This window comes from Maylandia zebra, linkage group LG9, assembly GCF_041146795.1.
Source record: "Maylandia zebra isolate NMK-2024a linkage group LG9, Mzebra_GT3a, whole genome shotgun sequence".
Taxonomy (NCBI): Eukaryota; Metazoa; Chordata; class Actinopteri; order Cichliformes; family Cichlidae; genus Maylandia; species Maylandia zebra.
In genome coordinates, this window is record NC_135175.1 from 11,971,997 (window position 1) to 11,992,681 (window position 20,685).

At 42.9% G+C, this 20,685-nt stretch overlaps 3 protein-coding genes across 3 annotated transcripts; 1 reads left to right on the forward strand and 2 right to left on the reverse strand.

Moving 5' to 3' along the window:
- The first annotated feature begins 207 nt into the window (after positions 1 to 207).
- LOC112433829 (leukocyte elastase inhibitor-like) lies at positions 208 to 6,377 on the forward strand. The gene is made up of 8 exons (XM_076888749.1): positions 208 to 218; positions 312 to 423; positions 2,811 to 2,928; positions 4,824 to 4,966; positions 5,347 to 5,424; positions 5,570 to 5,659; positions 5,731 to 5,911; positions 6,039 to 6,377. Exons 1-8 carry the CDS (start codon positions 208 to 210, stop codon positions 6,263 to 6,265), a joined length of 960 nt encoding a protein of 319 aa, XP_076744864.1. The 3' UTR covers positions 6,266 to 6,377.
- A 2,396-nt stretch (positions 6,378 to 8,773) lies between these two features.
- LOC143420554 (leukocyte elastase inhibitor-like) lies at positions 8,774 to 16,678 on the reverse strand. The gene is made up of 10 exons (XM_076888750.1): positions 16,613 to 16,678; positions 16,198 to 16,356; positions 15,789 to 15,910; positions 15,584 to 15,695; positions 13,079 to 13,196; positions 10,185 to 10,327; positions 9,727 to 9,804; positions 9,492 to 9,581; positions 9,240 to 9,420; positions 8,774 to 9,112 (listed from the first exon to the last, which is right to left on the reverse strand). The coding sequence occupies exons 1-10, from the start codon at positions 16,676 to 16,678 to the stop codon at positions 8,886 to 8,888; spliced, it is 1,296 nt and encodes a 431-aa protein (XP_076744865.1). The 3' UTR covers positions 8,774 to 8,885.
- On the reverse strand, positions 16,537 to 20,654 carry LOC143420555 (leucine-rich repeat-containing protein 31-like). Its single transcript, XM_076888751.1, has 6 exons — positions 20,649 to 20,654; positions 20,178 to 20,339; positions 18,947 to 19,049; positions 18,460 to 18,624; positions 18,188 to 18,343; positions 16,537 to 17,914 (listed from the first exon to the last, which is right to left on the reverse strand). Exons 1-6 carry the CDS (start codon positions 20,652 to 20,654, stop codon positions 17,457 to 17,459), a joined length of 1,050 nt encoding a protein of 349 aa, XP_076744866.1. The 3' UTR covers positions 16,537 to 17,456.
- Positions 20,655 to 20,685: the final 31 nt, after the last annotated feature.

Below are 20,685 nucleotides of genomic sequence, written 5' to 3' on the forward strand. Positions count from 1 at the left end.
GAAATAATACAAAGAAATAAAAAAATAGCCTTTCTGTGTCACATCAGGGAGTTCCTATATTGACGTCTACCTCATCCTGCTGTTGTTTCACTTCAGCTTTCTCTCATCTCACCGATCGGACGTGATCCATCCGTGACGAGCTTCAGCAGTGCCACCCTCACCCCTTCCTCTACCTGCTCCTCTCTGTCGGACTCCCGCTGTGGCTCCATGGGCCAGAAGTAAACATATTTTTAGGAACATTGACCTCGATCTGCAAACGGTTATTGACAGGTTATCTATTTGATTCTAACTTGGTGTGATTTGTGTTAAAGGACCCCTGAGAACAGCTCACGTGCCTCCAGTCCCTCCTGCTCAGACTGTGAAAACTTCCCGATGGTTCCCACTCTGGAGACCTCCTACCTTGCGCGGGCTGCAAAAGAACGAGTTCCTGAACTTGGTGCCTGATATTGAAGAAATGCGACCAGGGTGAGTAATGCCATATTAACCCAAATACTGTCACTATGACATGTGTCTCACAGACCAAATGTAAGTCGACACTCATGTTCTCTAGTTCAAGCAGAAGTGATGTGGATCGATTCAAATTCCTGAGCCTGGATGATTTCAGCTGGAAACAAACCAACTCTGCTTCTTCCTCAGATAATTCAATTCAATTCAATTCAATTTTATTTATATAGCGCCAAATCACAACAAAAGTCACCTCAAGGCGCTTCATAGATACAGAGAAAAACCCAACAATCATATGACCCCTTATGAGCAAGCACTTTGGCGACAGTGGGAAGTAAAAACTCCCTTTTAACAGGAAGAAACCTCCAGCAGAACCAGGCTCAGGGAGGGGCGGGACCATCTTCTGTGACCGGTTGGGGTGAGAGAAGGAAGACAGGATAAAAGACCTGCTGTGGAAGAGAGACAGAGGTTAATAACAGATATGATTCAATGCAGAGACGTCTATTAACTCATACTGAGTGAGAAAGGAGACTGGAAAGGAAAAACTCAATGCATCATGGGAATCCCCGGCAACTATGCAAGTTGTAAACAGTTGTAGGATTAAAGATTATTGAATGTACAGAATGATTATTTACACAGAGCTATACAGTAGTGCAGTTAAGATAAGTGAGGGTGTAGATAGTTTCTACAGAGGCTATATAAAGTGCTAGTGGTTGTGAGTGGTGGTTCACTCCATGTTATTATTGTGTGTTTGAGGGTACAGTTGTCCATTGTGGGGGTGTGTATGTTCAGTGCATGAGTTTAACGTGGGTCAGATGTCAGGAGGCAGAGTTCAGGAGTCTGACAGCTGTGGGGAAGTAGCTGTTCCGGTACCTGGTGGTCTTAGTCCGGAGGCTCCTGTGGCGCCTCCCAGAGGGCAGGAGGGTGAAGAGTCCATGTGATGGGTGACTGGGGTCTTTGATGATTTTCCCAGCCCTTTTCAGACACCGCTTCCTGTAGATGTCCTTTATGGCAGGAAGTGGTGCTCCGGCGATGCGCTGGGCAGTTTTCACGACCCTCTGCAACGCCTTCCGGTCCGAGGCAGAGCAGTTCCCGTACCAGACTGTTATACAGTTGGTCAGGATGCTCTCGATGGTGCAGCGATAGAAGTTCACCAGGATGTCTGAGGACAGGTGGTTCTTCCTCAGAGTCCTCAAGAAGAAGAGGCGCTGGTGAGCCTTCTTGACCAGCTTGGAGCAGTTGGTCGTCCAGGTGAGATCCTCGGAGATGTGGACTCCCAGGAACTTGAAGCTGCTCACACGCTCCACAGCCGTCCCCTTAATGTGGATGGGTGGATGTGGGTCAGCATTCCTCCTGTAGTCCACGATGAGCTCCTTGGTCTTCTCGGTGTTAAGCAGCAGGTTGTTTGTGTCGCACCACTCAGCCAGACGATCCACCTCCTCCCTGTAGGCGGCCTCATCGTTGTCACTGATGAGGCCAATCACCGTGGTGTCATCTGCAAACTTAATGATGGTGTTGGAACCATCAGCAGGTCTGCAGTCGTGGGTGAAGAGGGAGTAGAGGAAAGGGCTCATCACACAGCCTTGTGGTACACCGGTGTTCATTGTGATGGTAGATGAGCAGCGGTTATCCAGCCGGACATGTTGGGGGCGGTTGGTCAGGAAGTCCAGTAACCATTTGCAGATGAGGGAACTGATGCCCAGGTCTGTCAGTTTCCTGATGAGTTGTGAGGGGTGGATTGTATTGAATGCTGAACTGAAGTCTATAAACAGCATTCTGGCGTAGGTGTTGTTGTTGTCCAGGTGTGAGAGGACAGAGTGCAGTGCGATGGAGACTGCATCCTCTGTGCTCCTGTTCTGGCGGTATGCAAATTGGTGGGGGTCCAGGGTGGGGGGGAGACAGGATTTGAAGTGTGCTAGGACCAGCTGCTCTAAGCACTTAGCTATTTACAGTTCATAACAAGAGACAAGGCACCATTTCTCTCCTTTGTGTTCCAGTCATCACAGCAGATTAAACTTTTAAAATATTTGCAAATAGTATAAAGAAATATATAAAGAAGTAAAACAGTAATTTATTAATACTTAGAAATACTAAAACTTACATTTGTCAGCAAAAACTGCTGCCATCTGAACCGAAACGTTACAAACCAGCTTACCCACAATCTGTGTATTTTTCTATGCTGGCTACTTAAATTGGCATCCAACAAGCTATTTGCTTTAATCTTTTATTAGACAAAGGCTGACTGGTTAGTTCAAGCTTCAACTGCATCCAAAGGACTGAAAATGTTTTAACACAGTGACTGAACTTGATTGAAGTCTCCGTAGTTTGTTGAATCTGTTTCGAGTGACTTATTTTCACAATTCCAGGAATTTTTAAAAGGCACCAAAAAGCATTACAACGCTGAGCTCGAGTCTGTGGACTTCAAAGGAAATGCAGAGGAGGCCAGGGTCCACATCAACAGCTGGGTGGAGAAGCAGACACAAGGTAAGCATAATGTAACTTTAAATGATCTCCACTGTAAATCCTTGGGGATCAGTTGTGTTGTGTTCAGTTGAGACATTATTACCGGATTGTCCACCGTCCACATTATTTTCTGTTTCCAGTTCTTCCAGTCTAATTTCTATTCAGTATTAAGCAGCATTATCTCTGGGTTTTACTGTTTGGTTTCATGCTATTAATAAAACCATCACAGCAGTATGTTGCTGTAAATAGCAGGCCAATTCTTCTATTCTTATTATATTATGTGATGGGTACTTCTACTTTGATCACTTGTGTCTTTAACATATTTTTATTTTTCAGGCCCATTTAGGATTGGCTGCTATTGATTCTATATCTTTATATTATCTTAAGTGCAGCAGGAAATTCATTCATTGTTTTTATAAAAGCGCGATACAAATACAGGCCATTTATAAATCTACCATCTATAATAATAGGATACAAGGACTTTCTATGAGGGTTATAGGACTGTGGTGCCACCTGCTGGAAATGAGACAATCTTAATCCCAGTTGAAAGAAGACATTATTTTTGTAGGAGCCATTTTTGGGTTGATACCTCATGTTGCCGCTAGAGGTAACCTTTTTAAGTTTTTTCTTTTTTTTTTAAACTTTATTTAACAAACAATGAGTATACAACATACGAACAGATGAAGTATACAAAACAACAGAACATGAACACAAAAAGCCAAGAGTAAAAGAAAAAGGTAACAATTATAAGAATACACATACATGTATTGTTTTGAGAGCCTTTGTGTTGGTGGAGTCTGATATTGATTGTATGTACATTTCCACATCCTTAAAATAATGACAGAAATATGGTGTTTTGTTAGTAAACTTACATTTATGGATAAAAAATGTAGCTAAAAGTATGAACAAATTCATCATAAAAAACATTTCTCATACTTCTTGGGGAACTTAAACAAACAGAATAAAACATTTTCCCATCGTAAAGAAAACTCCCTTAAAATATGGACAATAACAAACCTGCTAAATTCCTTCCAGAATCTCTGTGTAAAAGAACAGTACCAAAAAAGATGCGTCACAGTTTCTGGATGATCCCCACAGAAAGTACAATTAGTATTTATGTCCCTTTTAAATTTGACCATGTAGTGACTGGCTGGATAACATTTATGTAGAATTTTAAATGAGACTTCTTTCACCTTATTTACAATCAAATATTTATGGGGGACCATCCAGACTGTCTTCCACTTGATATCTGGAACATATCGGTTCCAATAAGATGTTATATATGGGAGAGAGACGATATCTTCTTGGAATAAACTACGTATTCTCTTATTGCTGTTACCAAGTTCCTGTGAAAAGCAGATTTTTCCTATTGGTGACTCAGCTGGATCGGGGAGAGTGACTGAGGCAGATATTGAGCTGTCAGTGTTTTTATATAACATTAAAGTCCCTGAGGGTGTGGCACCAAGCACCACTGAGGATTCCACCTTTTTAAGTTCCTGTATGGTAGGTTTATGTAAGGTATTTAAGGTGGACGCACGTAATCAGCGTCAGGTGTGTTGTTAATCATAAGAAGGCAAAACGTTTGTGACCGCTGCGCTTTTATCTTAAAATGTTTGGAACAAAGACCAAAAAGGACAAGATAAGTACTGCTGGAGTTATTGGACTGTTTAATTAATTCATGCATACCAGAAGCATCGCGTCACCCCCGCTAACAACCACCTCAGTAGCTTCAAGCCTACGCTTGAATTTTTGTTTTTTGTTCCCTGTTATACTGATCATAAAGCTTTTTCACCTTTTTTTAAAATAAAAACCATCTTGCTGTTGCCCTGTTTTCTGATTTTATAGCTGAAGATGTTGTACAGTAACTAGTGCATCTTTGGTAATAGTTAATAGTTTTCATAAATTCTTTTTACCAGATAAAATCAAGGACTTGCTAAGCCAGGATGCAGTGGGTAGCCTGACGAAGCTGGTTCTCGTGAATGCCATTTACTTCAAGGGCAGCTGGAACACGCAGTTTAAGGAGGAGAAGACTGCTGATGTGCATTTTCGACTGAACAAGGTAACAGTGCAGAAAGGCAGCATAGGATGGTGCAGTTATACTTTGATCTGTCATACTACAAACGAGCTGTGGACTTTGCTGAATGAGAACATAAAGCCTGGAGCTCTGAGGGGATAAAATCGTGCTTTTAGGACGATCACTTTCCAACTTTATGCAGTTATGCAATGCAGTTTATTATTCATGTAATATCCAATAAGTTCTCAAATAAATCTCAAACAACAGCACAACACAAACTTCGGCTAACAAGAACAAATTGTGTTGTGACGTGTGCTCTACATCCAAATCCACTCAATGGCTGGAATAAAACCATGACAGAACTTTTTGAGATCATTTTGAGACTAAACACAAAAAACATTTCTCTTGTCTCCCCTATTTTTCAGAACGACACTAAGCCGGTGAAGATGATGCAGCAGAAAAGTAAATTTCCTTTTGCGACCATTCCTGAGGCCAACTGCAAGGTAACATCCATCACTTTCAGCTTATTACAGGATTTCACCAGCATGATCTAAAACTTGTCTTTTACAAATATCAGCCTAAATTTCTAGATTAGGAAGTCAGATCATCTTTGATGGAGTAATAAATAAAAACAATGTTTCTGGACAGATTCTTGAGATGCCGTATAAAGGAAATGACCTCAGCATGCTCATATTCCTGCCTAATGACATAGAAGATGATACCACAGGCTTGGAAAAGGTAAGATGCACTTACCAGTACTTTAATGTCCAGTTTCAATCAGACAAGCTAGTGACACTGTATCCACACAGCTGGAGAAGGAGCTGACCTATCAGAACTTTGTGGACTGGACTCGCCCAGACATGATGAGCCCCAACGAGGTTGATGTCAAGCTCCCTCGATTTAAGATGGAGGAGAAGTATGACTTGGAGAAAATCCTGACCAACATGGGAATGGAGAACGCTTTTGACATCTACAAGAGAGACTTCTCTGGTGAGAAATATTGCACCAATGAGACACACTGAATCAATTATACAGTTATATTGAGAGCACAAAAACTGCAAAACATCATCTGGTAAAGAATAAAACACAACTGATTTCTGGGCTCTTCATCTACTAGGAATGTCTCCAGCAAATGACCTGATAGTGTCCAAAGTTGTCCACAAGGCTTTCGTGGATGTAAATGAAGAAGGAACTGAGGCTGCTGCTGCCACTGGGGTTGACATGGAAGTCCGCTCTATAACGATTCCCGCTGAGTTTGTTGCCGACCATCACTTCATCTTCTTCATCCGACATAAACCCACCAAGAGCATTCTCTTTGTGGGCCGGTACTGCTCACCCGAGTAAACACGAGCTGACATTGACATGAATTAAACATAAAACATTATATACAGTATAAGATTTTGTAAGGTAAACCTAGTTCATACAAATGAAGTAAAGAAAAGTTATTAAAACAAAACGTGCCTTGCTGTTTATTCTTTCAGTGTCCCACAGTAGCACATTTCCTGCTAGGAAAATGTCAGAAGTCACATCATTTCTGTAAATTGGGAAGTAACTGTAATACATCAAGTCACCTCTGTCTCTTGTTACCAGGACTTTTTAAAATGAATGGTGCAACATGGAAAGAGGCCCTACACAAAAGTTTAGCTTTGAGCTCAATATGCGATGATCCTTTCAGCCATGACATCTCTGACATGGGAAACCAGGGAATTTGATTAGAAAATGGTGAAGGATTTTCTTTTCAGTTAGAAACTGGATTTGTGTAACATGTTGGTGAAAAGCCCCCAAAGAAACCAGCATATGATCAGTCGCTATATTGCATTTAATACAAACGTCCTTCGTGTATCCTTTGAATACAGAACAGATCATTTCTGATATCTATGAGTAAACCCAACGAGCACGTGTCCCAAAAGACCCCACAGTGTTTTTATCTGGCTTTTCCCTGACAGTTAGTGGACACTGACAGATGTGTGCTGAATATGAAAGGAAACAAAAGAACTAAAGAAGGTTTGCAGTGTTAAAAACAAGAACTACATGAAGGTTGTTTCATCCTGCTGTAACTTATGACAGAAGCATCTTTTGTTTGTTTTTTCATTTATTTACACAAAGACAGATGTTGAAATAACAGGAGTAACAGTTTAATTCAATTGAAATCGGTCCAATCGTCTATAGTGAAATTATTGTTTTTCATTAGTTGGCAAAAGATGGGGGTTGTTGACGGCAATTCAGTGAATGCAACAGGGGAGGACGCCAGTTTGGATGGAGGGGAATCAGCAGGACAGATGAGATTTTGTTTAGGAGTCGAGTAGTTGTGTGAATGAGGAGAGGAGAGCACATTAGACTGCTGAGAGACGGGGAGGTAGTCAAGCACTGACCGAACGAAACAAAAATGTGTTGAAAAAAAGAAGACAATGTATTTTTGTTTGCGTTGCAGAATCTGCATCTGTACATGAAGAAGAAGCTCAACAAGCCAACAACTTGCGTATGAGGCCAGCTGAGTCACAGCCATCTTCTTCTTCTCATTCATTTCTGACAGAGCCACATGAGCAGCCACAGACAAAGCCAGATGACAGCAGCGTGCCTCGCCAGCAGCCAGTGTGTTTGCAACTGCCAAACACACAGGCATCACCCTACACACCTCTCTGTCAAGAAAATCAGGTCTCCCCTGCCTCTCACATGAATTTCCCTGAGGACACCTCATTGGACTCCCCTGTTGCAGCCCTTCAGTTCCAGACAGAGGAAGCCTTTGTCGCAGACAGTGAGGAAGAACTGCTGTCAGTGCTGGAAGAGCTCGACCCCACTGCGAAGTCTCAGCAGCCCTCACCCACCCCTGCCTCTCCTGTAGATGCCTCTCAAACTGCATCAGTTCAACCCCGAGTTGAATTATTTCAAGACCGAGATGAGCCCATCTGTTTTGCTGAAATCCAAGAAGACATGTGGTCAGTGCTTGACTACCTCCCCGTCTCTCAGCAGTCTAATGTGCTCTCCTCTCCTCATTCACACAACTACTCGACTCCTAAACAAAATCTCATCTGTCCTGCTGATTCCCCTCCATCCAAACTGGCGTCCTCCCCTGTTGCATTCACTGAATTGCCGTCAACAACCCCCATCTTTTGCCAACTAATGAAAAACAATAATTTCACTATAGACGATTGGACCGATTTCAATTGAATTAAACTGTTACTCCTGTTATTTCAACATCTGTCTTTGTGTAAATAAATGAAAAAACAAACAAAAGATGCTTCTGTCATAAGTTACAGCAGGATGAAACAACCTTCATGTAGTTCTTGTTTTTAACACTGCAAACCTTCTTTAGTTCTTTTGTTTCCTTTCATATTCAGCACACATCTGTCAGTGTCCACTAACTGTCAGGGAAAAGCCAGATAAAAACACTGTGGGGTCTTTTGGGACACGTGCTCGTTGGGTTTACTCATAGATATCAGAAATGATCTGTTCTGTATTCAAAGGATACACGAAGGACGTTTGTATTAAATGCAATATAGCGACTGATCATATGCTGCTTTCTTTGGGGGCTTTTCACCAACATGTTACACAAATCCAGTTTCTAACTGAAAAGAAAATCCTTCACCATTTTCTAATCAAATTCCCTGGTTTCCCATGTCAGAGATGTCATGGCTGAAAGGATCATCGCATATTGAGCTCAAAGCTAAACTCTTGTGTAGGGCCTCTTTCCATGTTGTACCATTCATTTTAAAAAGTCCTGGTAACAAGAGACAGAGGTGACTTGATGTATTACAGTTACTTCCCAATTTACAGAAATGATGTGACTTCTGACATTTTCCTAGCAGGAAATGTGCTACTGTGGGACACTGAAAGAATAAACAGCAAGGCACGTTTTGTTTTAATAACTTTTCTTTACTTCATTTGTATGAACTAGGTTTACCTTACAAAATCTTATACTGTATATAATGTTTTATGTTTAATTCATGTCAATGTCAGCTCGTGTTTACTCGGGTGAGCAGTACCGGCCCACAAAGAGAATGCTCTTGGTGGGTTTATGTCGGATGAAGAAGATGAAGTGATGGTCGGCAACAAACTCAGCGGGAATCGTTATAGAGCGGACTTCCATGTCAACCCCAGTGGCAGCAGCAGCCTCAGCTCCTTCTTCATTTACATCCACGAAAGCCTTGTGGACAACTTTGGACACTATCAGGTCATTTGCTGGAGACATTCCTAGTAGATGAAGAGCCCAGAAATCAGTTGTGTTTTTTTCTTTACCAGATGATGTTTTGCAGTTTTTGTGCTCTCAATATAACTGTATAATTGATTCAGTGTGTCTCATTGGTGCAATATTTCTCACCAGAGAAGTCTCTCTTGTAGATGTCAAAAGCGTTCTCCATTCCCATGTTGGTCAGGATTTTCTCCAAGTCATACTTCTCCTCCATCTTAAATCGAGGGAGCTTGACATCAACCTCGTTGGGGCTCATCATGTCTGGGCGAGTCCAGTCCACAAAGTTCTGATAGGTCAGCTCCTTCTCCAGCTGTGTGGATACAGTGTCACTAGCTTGTCTGATTGAAACTGGACATTAAAGTACTGGTAAGTGCATCTTACCTTTTCCAAGCCTGTGGTATCATCTTCTATGTCATTAGGCAGGAATATGAGCATGCTGAGGTCATTTCCTTTATACGGCATCTCAAGAATCTGTCCAGAAACATTGTTTTTATTTATTACTCCATCAAAGATGATCTGACTTCCTAATCTAGAAATTTAGGCTGATATTTGTAAAAGACAAGTTTTAGATCATGCTGGTGAAATCCTGTAATAAGCTGAAAGTGATGGATGTTACCTTGCAGTTGGCCTCAGGAATGGTCGCAAAAGGAAATTTACTTTTCTGCTGCATCATCTTCACCGGCTTAGTGTCGTTCTGAAAAATAGGGGAGACAAGAGAAATGTTTTTTGTGTTTAGTCTCAAAATGATCTCAAAAAGTTCTGTCATGGTTTTATTCCAGCCATTGAGTGGATTTGGATGTAGAGCACACGTCACAACACAATTTGTTCTTGTTAGCCGAAGTTTGTGATGTGCTGTTGTTTGAGATTTATTTGAGAACTTATTGGATATTACATGAATAATAAACTGCATTGCATAACTGCATAAAGTTGGAAAGTGATCGTCCTAAAAGCACGATTTTATCCCCTCAGAGCTCCAGGCTTTATGTTCTCATTCAGCAAAGTCCACAGCTCGTTTGTAGTATGACAGATCAAAGTATAACTGCACCATCCTATGCTGCCTTTCTGCACTGTTACCTTGTTCAGTCGAAACTGCGCATCAGCAGTCTTCTCCTCCTTAAACTGCGTGTTCCAGCTGCCCTTGAAGTAAATGGCATTCACGAGAACCAGCTTCGTCAGGCTACCCACTGCATCCTGGCTTAGCAAGTCCTTGATTTTATCTGGTAAAAAGAATTTATGAAAACTATTAACTATTACCAAAGATGCACTAGTTACTGTACAACATCTTCAGCTATAAAATCAGAAAACAGGGCAACAGCAAGATGGTTTTTATTTTAAAAAAAGGGGAAAAAGCTTTATGATCAGTATAACAGGGAACAAAAAACAAAAATTCAAGTGTAGGCTTGAACAAAATTCAAGCCTACGCTTGAAGCCACTGAGGCACAGCTGGCTGCCGGCAGAGCCGGCGGGCACGCCGGTGCAGCCCCCTCTAGCTTCTGCTCGGTGGCTACTGGGTGACGCCTCGTCTGGGGATCCTCAGCCCTTCCCATGAGGGTGGCACGGATGCCCCTCCGGTGGTCCTCCTTGGGCTCTCGCACTCTGGGGCCTCTGGATGTCTGGGGCCTGGATCTCCTCCATGCCTGCTTCATGGCCTGGGGGACGGGGCTATGGCTCGCTACATCCTCTTGCAGACCATTACATGTGGAAACCATTTGAATACAAGCGCGCTGATCCACACAGGTGTGCACACGGGTGTTCACTGCTCGTAGACTTAAATTACACCTTTCTTGGCTGCTACTTCAAAGCACATTGTGTGCTGTCTGTCCTGCGTGCTGCACAACAACATTGAATATTTAGTATTTACTGCTGTTTACACTTAGCTAGATTAATGCGATGGTGTTGTGTTTAGAAAGTTGCTTTGGTTTTTTTTGCTTGTTTTCTATTCTTTCTCTCTCAACAGGTGATCCAGGAGATTTTATTTATTTATTTATTTTCCCCCTTTCTCACTGTCCCTCTCCCCTTCTGTTTTTCTTTTCCTTCCTCTTTCTTTCTCCCTTTCCTGTCCCTCACTCATGTCTGTCCCGTCTGTAACAACTGAAAATGAAATAAAATAAATAATAAAAACAAAGGTCGATCAAATGGACCAATACGGCAATGCCGCGATGATCCATTTGGCAAAATAAATCCATTGGGTATCCTTGTTGGTCTTCAGACAAATATTCTGACGGCTAAAGAACCAAATGGGACAGGCAAAAAAAAAAAAGAAAGAAGCCACTGAGGTGGTTGTTAGCGGGGGTGACGCGATGCTTCTGGTATGCATGAATTAATTAAACAGTCCAATAACTCCAGCAGTACTTATCTTGTCCTTTTTGGTCTTTGTTCCAAACATTTTAAGATAAAAGCGCAGCGGTCACAAACGTTTTGCCTTCTTATGATTAACAACACACCTGACGCTGATTACGTGCGTCCACCTTAAATACCTTACATAAACCTACCATACAGGAACTTAAAAAGGTGGAATCCTCAGTGGTGCTTGGTGCCACACCCTCAGGGACTTTAATGTTATATAAAAACACTGACAGCTCAATATCTGCCTCAGTCACTCTCCCTGATCCAGCTGAGTCACCAATAGGAAAAATCTGCTTTTCACAGGAACTTGGTAACAGCAATAAGAGAATACGTAGTTTATTCCAAGAAGATATCGTCTCTCTCCCATATATAACATCTTATTGGAACCGATATGTTCCAGATATCAAGTGGAAGACAGTCTGGATGGTCCCCCATAAATATTTGATTGTAAATAAGGTGAAAGAAGTCTCATTTAAAATTCTACATAAATGTTATCCAGCCAGTCACTACATGGTCAAATTTAAAAGGGACATAAATACTAATTGTACTTTCTGTGGGGATCATCCAGAAACTGTGACGCATCTTTTTTGGTACTGTTCTTTTACACAGAGATTCTGGAAGGAATTTAGCAGGTTTGTTATTGTCCATATTTTAAGGGAGTTTTCTTTACGATGGGAAAATGTTTTATTCTGTTTGTTTAAGTTCCCCAAGAAGTATGATAAAATTTTTTTATGATGAATTTGTTCATACTTTTAGCTACATTTTTTATCCATAAATGTAAGTTTACTAACAAAACACCATATTTCTGTCATTATTTTAAGGATGTGGAAATGTACATACAATCAATATCAGACTCCACCAACACAAAGGCTCTCAAAACAATACATGTATGTGTATTCTTATAATTGTTACCTTTTTCTTTTACTCTTGGCTTTTTGTGTTCATGTTCTGTTGTTTTGTATACTTCATCTGTTCGTATGTTGTATACTCATTGTTTGTTAAATAAAGTTTAAAAAAAAGAAACTTAAAAAGGTTACCTCTAGCGGCAACATAAGGTATCAACCCAAAAATGGCTCCTACAAAAATAATGTCTTCTTTCAACTGGGATTAAGATGTCTCATTTCCAGCAGGTGGCACCACAGTCCTATAACCCTCATAGAAAGTCCTTGCATCCTATTATTATAGATGGTAGATTTATAAATGGCCTGTATTTGTATCGCGCTTTTATAAAAACAATGAATGAATTTCCTGCTGCACTTAAGATAATATAAAGATATAGAATCAATAGCAGCCAATCCTAAATGGGCCTGAAAAATAAAAATATGTTAAAGACACAAGTGATCAAAGTAGAAGTACCCATCACATAATATAATAAGAATAGAAGAATTGGCCTGCTATTTACAGCAACATACTGCTGTGATGGTTTTATTAATAGCATGAAACCAAACAGTAAAACCCAGAGATAGTGCTGCTTAATACTGAATAGAAATTAGACTGGAAGAACTGGAAACAGAAAATAATGTGGACGGTGGACAATCCGGTAATAATGTCTCAACTGAACACAACACAACTGATCCCCAAGGATTTACAGTGGAGATCATTTAAAGTTACATTATGCTTACCTTGTGTCTGCTTCTCCACCCAGCTGTTGATGTGGACCCTGGCCTCCTCTGCATTTCCTTTGAAGTCCACAGACTCGAGCTCAGCGTTGTAATGCTTTTTGGTGCCTTTTAAAAATTCCTGGAATTGTGAAAATAAGTCACTCGAAACAGATTCAACAAACTACGGAGACTTCAATCAAGTTCAGTCACTGTGTTAAAACATTTTCAGTCCTTTGGATGCAGTTGAAGCTTGAACTAACCAGTCAGCCTTTGTCTAATAAAAGATTAAAGCAAATAGCTTGTTGGATGCCAATTTAAGTAGCCAGCATAGAAAAATACACAGATTGTGGGTAAGCTAGTTTGTAACGTTTCGGTTCAGATGGCAGCAGTTTTTGCTGACAAATGTAAGTTTTAGTATTTCTAAGTATTAATAAATTACTGTTTTACTTCTTTATATATTTCTTTATACTATTTGCAAATATTTTAAAAGTTTAATCTGCTGTGATGACTGGAACACAAAGGAGAGAAATGGTGCCTTGTCTCTTGTTATGAACTGTAAATAGCTAAGTGCTTAGAGCAGCTGGTCCTAGCACACTTCAAATCCTGTCTCCCCCCCACCCTGGACCCCCACCAATTTGCATACCGCCAGAACAGGAGCACAGAGGATGCAGTCTCCATCGCACTGCACTCTGTCCTCTCACACCTGGACAACAACAACACCTACGCCAGAATGCTGTTTATAGACTTCAGTTCAGCATTCAATACAATCCACCCCTCACAACTCATCAGGAAACTGACAGACCTGGGCATCAGTTCCCTCATCTGCAAATGGTTACTGGACTTCCTGACCAACCGCCCCCAACATGTCCGGCTGGATAACCGCTGCTCATCTACCATCACAATGAACACCGGTGTACCACAAGGCTGTGTGATGAGCCCTTTCCTCTACTCCCTCTTCACCCACGACTGCAGACCTGCTGATGGTTCCAACACCATCATTAAGTTTGCAGATGACACCACGGTGATTGGCCTCATCAGTGACAACGATGAGGCCGCCTACAGGGAGGAGGTGGATCGTCTGGCTGGGTGGTGCGACAGAAACAACCTGCTGCTTAACACCGAGAAGACCAAGGAGCTCATCGTGGACTACAGGAGGAATGCTGACCCACATCCACCCATCCACATTAAGGGGACGGCTGTGGAGCGTGTGAGCAGCTTCAAGTTCCTGGGAGTCCACATCTCCGAGGATCTCACCTGGACGACCAACTGCTCCAAGCTGGTCAAGAAGGCTCACCAGCGCCTCTTCTTCTTGAGGACTCTGAGGAAGAACCACCTGTCCTCAGACATCCTGGTGAACTTCTATCGCTGCACCATCGAGAGCATCCTGACCAACTGTATAACAGTCTGGTACGGGAACTGCTCTGCCTTGGACCGGAAGGCGTTGCAGAGGGTCGTGAAAACTGCCCAGCGCATCGCCGGAGCACCACTTCCTGCCATAAAGGACATCTACAGGAAGCGGTGTCTGAAAAGGGCTGGGAAAATCATCAAAGACCCCAGTCACCCATCACATGGACTCTTCACCCTCCTGCCCTCTGGGAGGCGCCACAGGAGCCTCCGGACTAAGACCACCAGGTACCGGAACAGCTACTTCCCCACAGCTGTCAGACTCCTGAACTCTGCCTCCTGACATCTGACCCACGTTAAACTCATGCACTGAACATACACACCCCCACAATGGACAACTGTACCCTCAAACACACAATAATAACATGGAGTGAACCACCACTCACAACCACTAGCACTTTATATAGCCTCTGTAGAAACTATCTACACCCTCACTTATCTTAACTGCACTACTGTATAGCTCTGTGTAAATAATCATTCTGTACATTCAATAATCTTTAATCCTACAACTGTTTACAACTTGCATAGTTGCCGGGGATTCCCATGATGCATTGAGTTTTTCCTTTCCAGTCTCCTTTCTCACTCAGTATGAGTTAATAGACGTCTCTGCATTGAATCATATCTGTTATTAACCTCTGTCTCTCTTCCACAGCAGGTCTTTTATCCTGTCTTCCTTCTCTCACCCCAACCGGTCACAGAAGATGGCCCCGCCCCTCCCTGAGCCTGGTTCTGCTGGAGGTTTCTTCCTGTTAAAAGGGAGTTTTTACTTCCCACTGTCGCCAAAGTGCTTGCTCATAAGGGGTCATATGATTGTTGGGTTTTTCTCTGTATCTATGAAGCGCCTTGAGGTGACTTTTGTTGTGATTTGGCGCTATATAAATAAAATTGAATTGAATTGAATTGAATTATCTGAGGAAGAAGCAGAGTTGGTTTGTTTCCAGCTGAAATCATCCAGGCTCAGGAATTTGAATCGATCCACATCACTTCTGCTTGAACTAGAGAACATGAGTGTCGACTTACATTTGGTCTGTGAGACACATGTCATAGTGACAGTATTTGGGTTAATATGGCATTACTCACCCTGGTCGCATTTCTTCAATATCAGGCACCAAGTTCAGGAACTCGTTCTTTTGCAGCCCGCGCAAGGTAGGAGGTCTCCAGAGTGGGAACCATCGGGAAGTTTTCACAGTCTGAGCAGGAGGGACTGGAGGCACGTGAGCTGTTCTCAGGGGTCCTTTAACACAAATCACACCAAGTTAGAATCAAATAGATAACCTGTCAATAACCGTTTGCAGATCGAGGTCAATGTTCCTAAAAATATGTTTACTTCTGGCCCATGGAGCCACAGCGCGAGTCCGAGAGAGAGGGGCAGGTAGAGGAAGGGGTGAGGGTGGCACTGCTGAAGCTCGTCACGGATGGATCACGTCCGATCGGTGAGATGAGAGAAAGCTGAAGTGAAACAACAGCAGGATGAGGTAGACGTCAATATAGGAACTCCCTGATGTGACACAGAAAGGCTATTTTTTTATTTCTTTGTATTATTTCTCACCTTGCAGTCACTGATGCTGTTCACCAGCTGCTTGTATTCAGTATTGAAGGTGTGTGTCAGAAGGCGCAGGGACTACAACACAACAGGAACAAGACCGATCAGCTCCGAGCAGAGAAGGAAGAAGGCAGCAACAAGAACGCCCACTAAGCCCACGTTTTTCTCACCTTGGTGGCCAGCTCCTTCTCACGCTTTCAAAGGTGGTGCTGGAGATCTGCGAGGAGGCGGAGGTGGATGTGGACAGAGTGCCGGAGCTCACGCTGGGGGACAGAGACTCACTCAGGGACTTGGTGGTGGGAGCTGTTCCCACGGGAGCCGCCTCTCCCAGAAGGTGACGGGTCTTTTCCACCTGGACGAAAGATGGGGGCGAATGTGAGGTGGGGAGAAGAGGGGAGGTTAGTCATGTAAAGTCTGTACTCTAAGAAAAAACTTTTTAGAATAGCACTTTGGTCTTTGAGCTGAAAAGTCATTTTTCCCTCTACGATATTAAACAGATTTATTTCTTTATGAATCTTTTAAGGCCCCACCTCCTGCAGCTGCTCCATCTTCTCCAGCTCCCACTGGTGCTCTAGGATGAGGCTATCTCCTCTGGGCCTCCAGCCGGCCAGGTTCTCCTCTCCACGCACATAAGCCACTGATGTGTCCAGGACCTTCCTCCTCCTCCTCTGCATCCCTGACTGGACTGAAAAAGAGTGAAAAAGCAGCTAACGTCCAAAAATAAGAAAACTTTGAAAGAACTCCAAAAAAACCTGGAGAACTTTTGCTCAAAAAACAGTTTTGTTTTTTTTAAATTACAAGGCAATCTGACAAAATGTCATCAAATGAGACTCAAGACTTCTGCAGGTCTCTGCCATGACTCAATTTTTTTTTCTTAACGGCAGAAACAATTGTTCCTTTTTTACTTTGTTTCTATTTTCTCTTCTTGTTTTTATCTGTTGAACAACAAACAACATTCATGCTGATTCACATAATATCCTGTCTCTAATCTCTGGGATTTCCTCGTAGCTCTTTGATGCAAAGAACATCCATCAAATGCTCCAGCTTGTGCTCAACATCATCGTGAACGGTGAAGGTACTCTGACGAGAAAATACTCAGTCGACCTTTTGGTTGATTTGTTAAAGAACCCCAAAATAGCTGATTACCTAACAAGGTATGCAGATAATTCACAGCTCTTTTCCTGAATAGCTGCTTTAAAACTCTGCTGAAAGCCTTTGTCCATTTCCAGGTATCCCCACTTCTCGGCATGTGTGTCTCAAGTGTTAGGACTGCTGCATTGGAAAGACCCAGACCCTGCAGCCAAGGTGAGAGACGACAAATATGATAACCCACACCAGCTGTGCTTAACTCTGTAAGTTCCCAGTATTCCCTGAAACCATCACGTGTGACACAGTTTACATCAGACGTGATGCAGCTGACGTCAACACTGACCTTCTTGTGGTAACAGAGACTTAAAAAAATAATAATAAAGCAACAAAGTGGGTCGCTCTTTGACAGTAAATTCCAGTGCGGTCCGCTCCAATCTCCTCAGGCTGACTCTCTTCTAGGCTCTCCTGACTGTTCCCTTTACATGTTGATGATGTGTCTTGTAAATCTGGATCCCTTTCCAGCAGGACGCTCCTCTTTTTCAGACAGTACCTCAGCTGCTCTCTCTCCTGACAGTCAGCTGTCCACCTCTGCATGGCCAGTCGAGCCAGCGCCGGCATTTGAGGCAGAGCTCGGAGCAGAGCGGGCAGCCAGGCTGAGCACGGAGCAGAGGTTGAAGGTCGCAAACTGACATCCACGTCTTCCAGAGAGCCCAGACCTCCTGCTGCAAACAGACTGCACCAACCGTTGTCTCCCACCAAGCTGTTGTAGGACAGATCCAGTGCACGGAGTGAGGAGAGACAGCCCCGTCTGCACACGGCAGCTGCACAGAGGAAGAGGACCCATTGATAACTGATCACTTTATGCCTGTTCACTTTACTGTTTTGTTCACAATGTTTCTGATGGAGACAAAAATAACACCGAATACTTTCATTGTTTTGTTTTATACGACAGCTACAGATGCTGGCAGCATGAAATAAATGAAAGAAATATCAATTTCCTTCAGGCTTTACTTGTCTTAATATACATTTATGCAGCCTAATGATCCACTACAGACCAAAAAAGAAAAAGTATAATGTCATTGTGTGTTAGTTACCCAGATGTTGCATGTCATCAGTGGTGAGCTCGCAGCTGCAAAGACGGAGCTCGCTGACGACTGATGGCTGCAGAGCATCCAGCAGGAGCGCCAAGTGACCGCCAACCACTTTACACCAGGAAATATCCACCGTGCGCAGATAGGACACCGCCAGGGCTGATGCATAAACACAAAGTTTTCACCATTTCAGGCTAGAGGGTGGAAGAGGTATTCGGGGAGAATGACTTGAAGGAAAACTTCTATAAATAAACAAGTGTGTGTGTGTGTGTTACCCAGAGCAGTGAAGGACTCGTTGCTCATGTAGCAGCTGTTGAATGGCAGCCTCCTCATTTGTGTCGCAGGGAGGGCGGAGACCAGCAGGTGGACCACACCTCCCACTTCCTTATTGGATGACACATCAAGCTCGGTCAGTGCAGTGAGAGAGGGCAGCACCTGGACTGAAAAACGAGTCACATGACTGCTGCAGCGAGCATGCGATTAGTGTCCGGCGTGTGAGATTGGTAGCAACTGACTCAGAGCCTCTAGATCATCTCGCGTGAGGCAACACAGGTGGAGGTCGAGTCTCTCCAGGTGTGTGACGTGAGCCAGGTGAAAGGTGAGGCGGCTCAGTCCACCAGCTAGAAGCAGCTTTACAGTATATTAATCAGAACAATGCTGCTCTCTAATGTATCTTGGTAAAGCGCAGAAAAATCTAATGTTTTATATGATACAGTGTGATTTCAGTAACATATCATAATGGAGGCTTCAGCAAGTACTTACGAAGGAAATCTTTCCTCTGCTCTTCAGTTAGTTCATCAAATACCTCCCAAAACATCTGTATGGTGGGGTGGCGGTCATGATATCTCCAACCATAACTTGTGTTCTGAAAACAGTGAAAATGACTGTTATAATCATAGAGTTTGTAAGGTCAGGCATACACTATGTTGCCAAAAGTATTCCCTAACCCATCCAAATCATTCAATTAATGTGTTCCAATCACTTCCATGGACACAGGTGTATTAAATCAAGCACCTAGGCATGCAGACTACTTCTACAAACATGTGTGAAAGGACGAGTCGCTCTCAGGAACTGAATGAATTCCAGCATGGTAATGTGATAGGATGCACCAGTGCAACAAGTCCAGTCATGAAATTTCCTCACTATTAAATATTCCATAGTCAGCTGTTAGTGATATTATAACAAAGTGGAAGTAATTGGAAATGACAGCTAGTCAGCTGATGCTAAGGCTCATAGTGCACTTAAGTCACCAATATCTGCAGTCTGCTGTTGTTACAGATGTCCAAACTTCATTGGTTTCCATGGCTGAGCAGCTGCATCCCAGCCTTACACTGACAAACACAATGCAAAGCGTCAGATGGAGTGATTTAAGCATCTCAACACTGGACTCTAAAGCAGTGGAGATGTGTTTACTGGAGTGACGAATCACACTTCTCTGACTGGCAATCCGATGGATGTGTCAGGGTTTGGTGGTTGCCAGAAGTACTTGTCTGACTGCACTGTGCCAAGTGTAAAGTGTGGGCATGTGTGCACATGGCTGGGCACCAGTGCACAATACAAGGTCCATAAAGACATGGATGAGTGAGTTTGGTGTAGAAGAACTGGACTAGCCTGCACAGAGTCCTGACCTCAACCTGATAGAACATCTTTGGGATGAATTAGAGCAGCAACTGTGAGCCAGGCCTTCTCCTCCAACGTCAGTGTCTGACACCATAAATGCACCTCTGGAAGAATAGTCAAAAAATTCCCATAAACACACCTAAACCTTGTGGAAAGCTTTCCCAGAAGAGTGGAAGCAGTTATAGCTGCGAAGGGTGGGCTGACTATTATATTATACTATCATACAAAAGTCTGGATTAAGACTGAGATGTGACTCAAGGTCATATTTGTGTTAAAGCAGCCGACTGAATGCTTTTGACAGTATGCAGTACACAGTTATTGTGCTACAGGACAGCTGTGAAACTACAGCCTGTGTCTGTTTGGCTGACTGTACCTGTTTGAACTTTTCCCAGTCATGCACGTCCTGGCCGACCAGCACTCCCTGCAGCTCCTCTGGTCGAAACAGCCTCACCAAATCCTGCTCACACACCAGGAAGAAGCCTCGCTTGAACTCCTGGAACAGATTCTCCACTGATGTGTTGAAGATACCATATTTCTAACATGTTCAGGACTCAGTACAATAACTGAATGAATTTAGACGCAGGAGTCTTCCAGGTCTTTATGTTTAGTTTGGTTTTTTGCTGTGTTATTTACAGAATTACAGATGGATACCATATATTTCTTTTCATCGATAATAAATTATAGTACGGTCTAATAGAGACGTTATTTTTAAAATCAGGCGTCTAAGCAGAACACGTTCCTCAGCAGAAAACATTTTATCAGAAAGTCATTTCAGTGAGAATATTGGAATAAAGAAACCAAGCACTCCACTGTGAAACCACTGACAGTTTTCACATTAGATCACAGCCATTTATCTACAGCGGCTGGTCGGCCATCTGTTA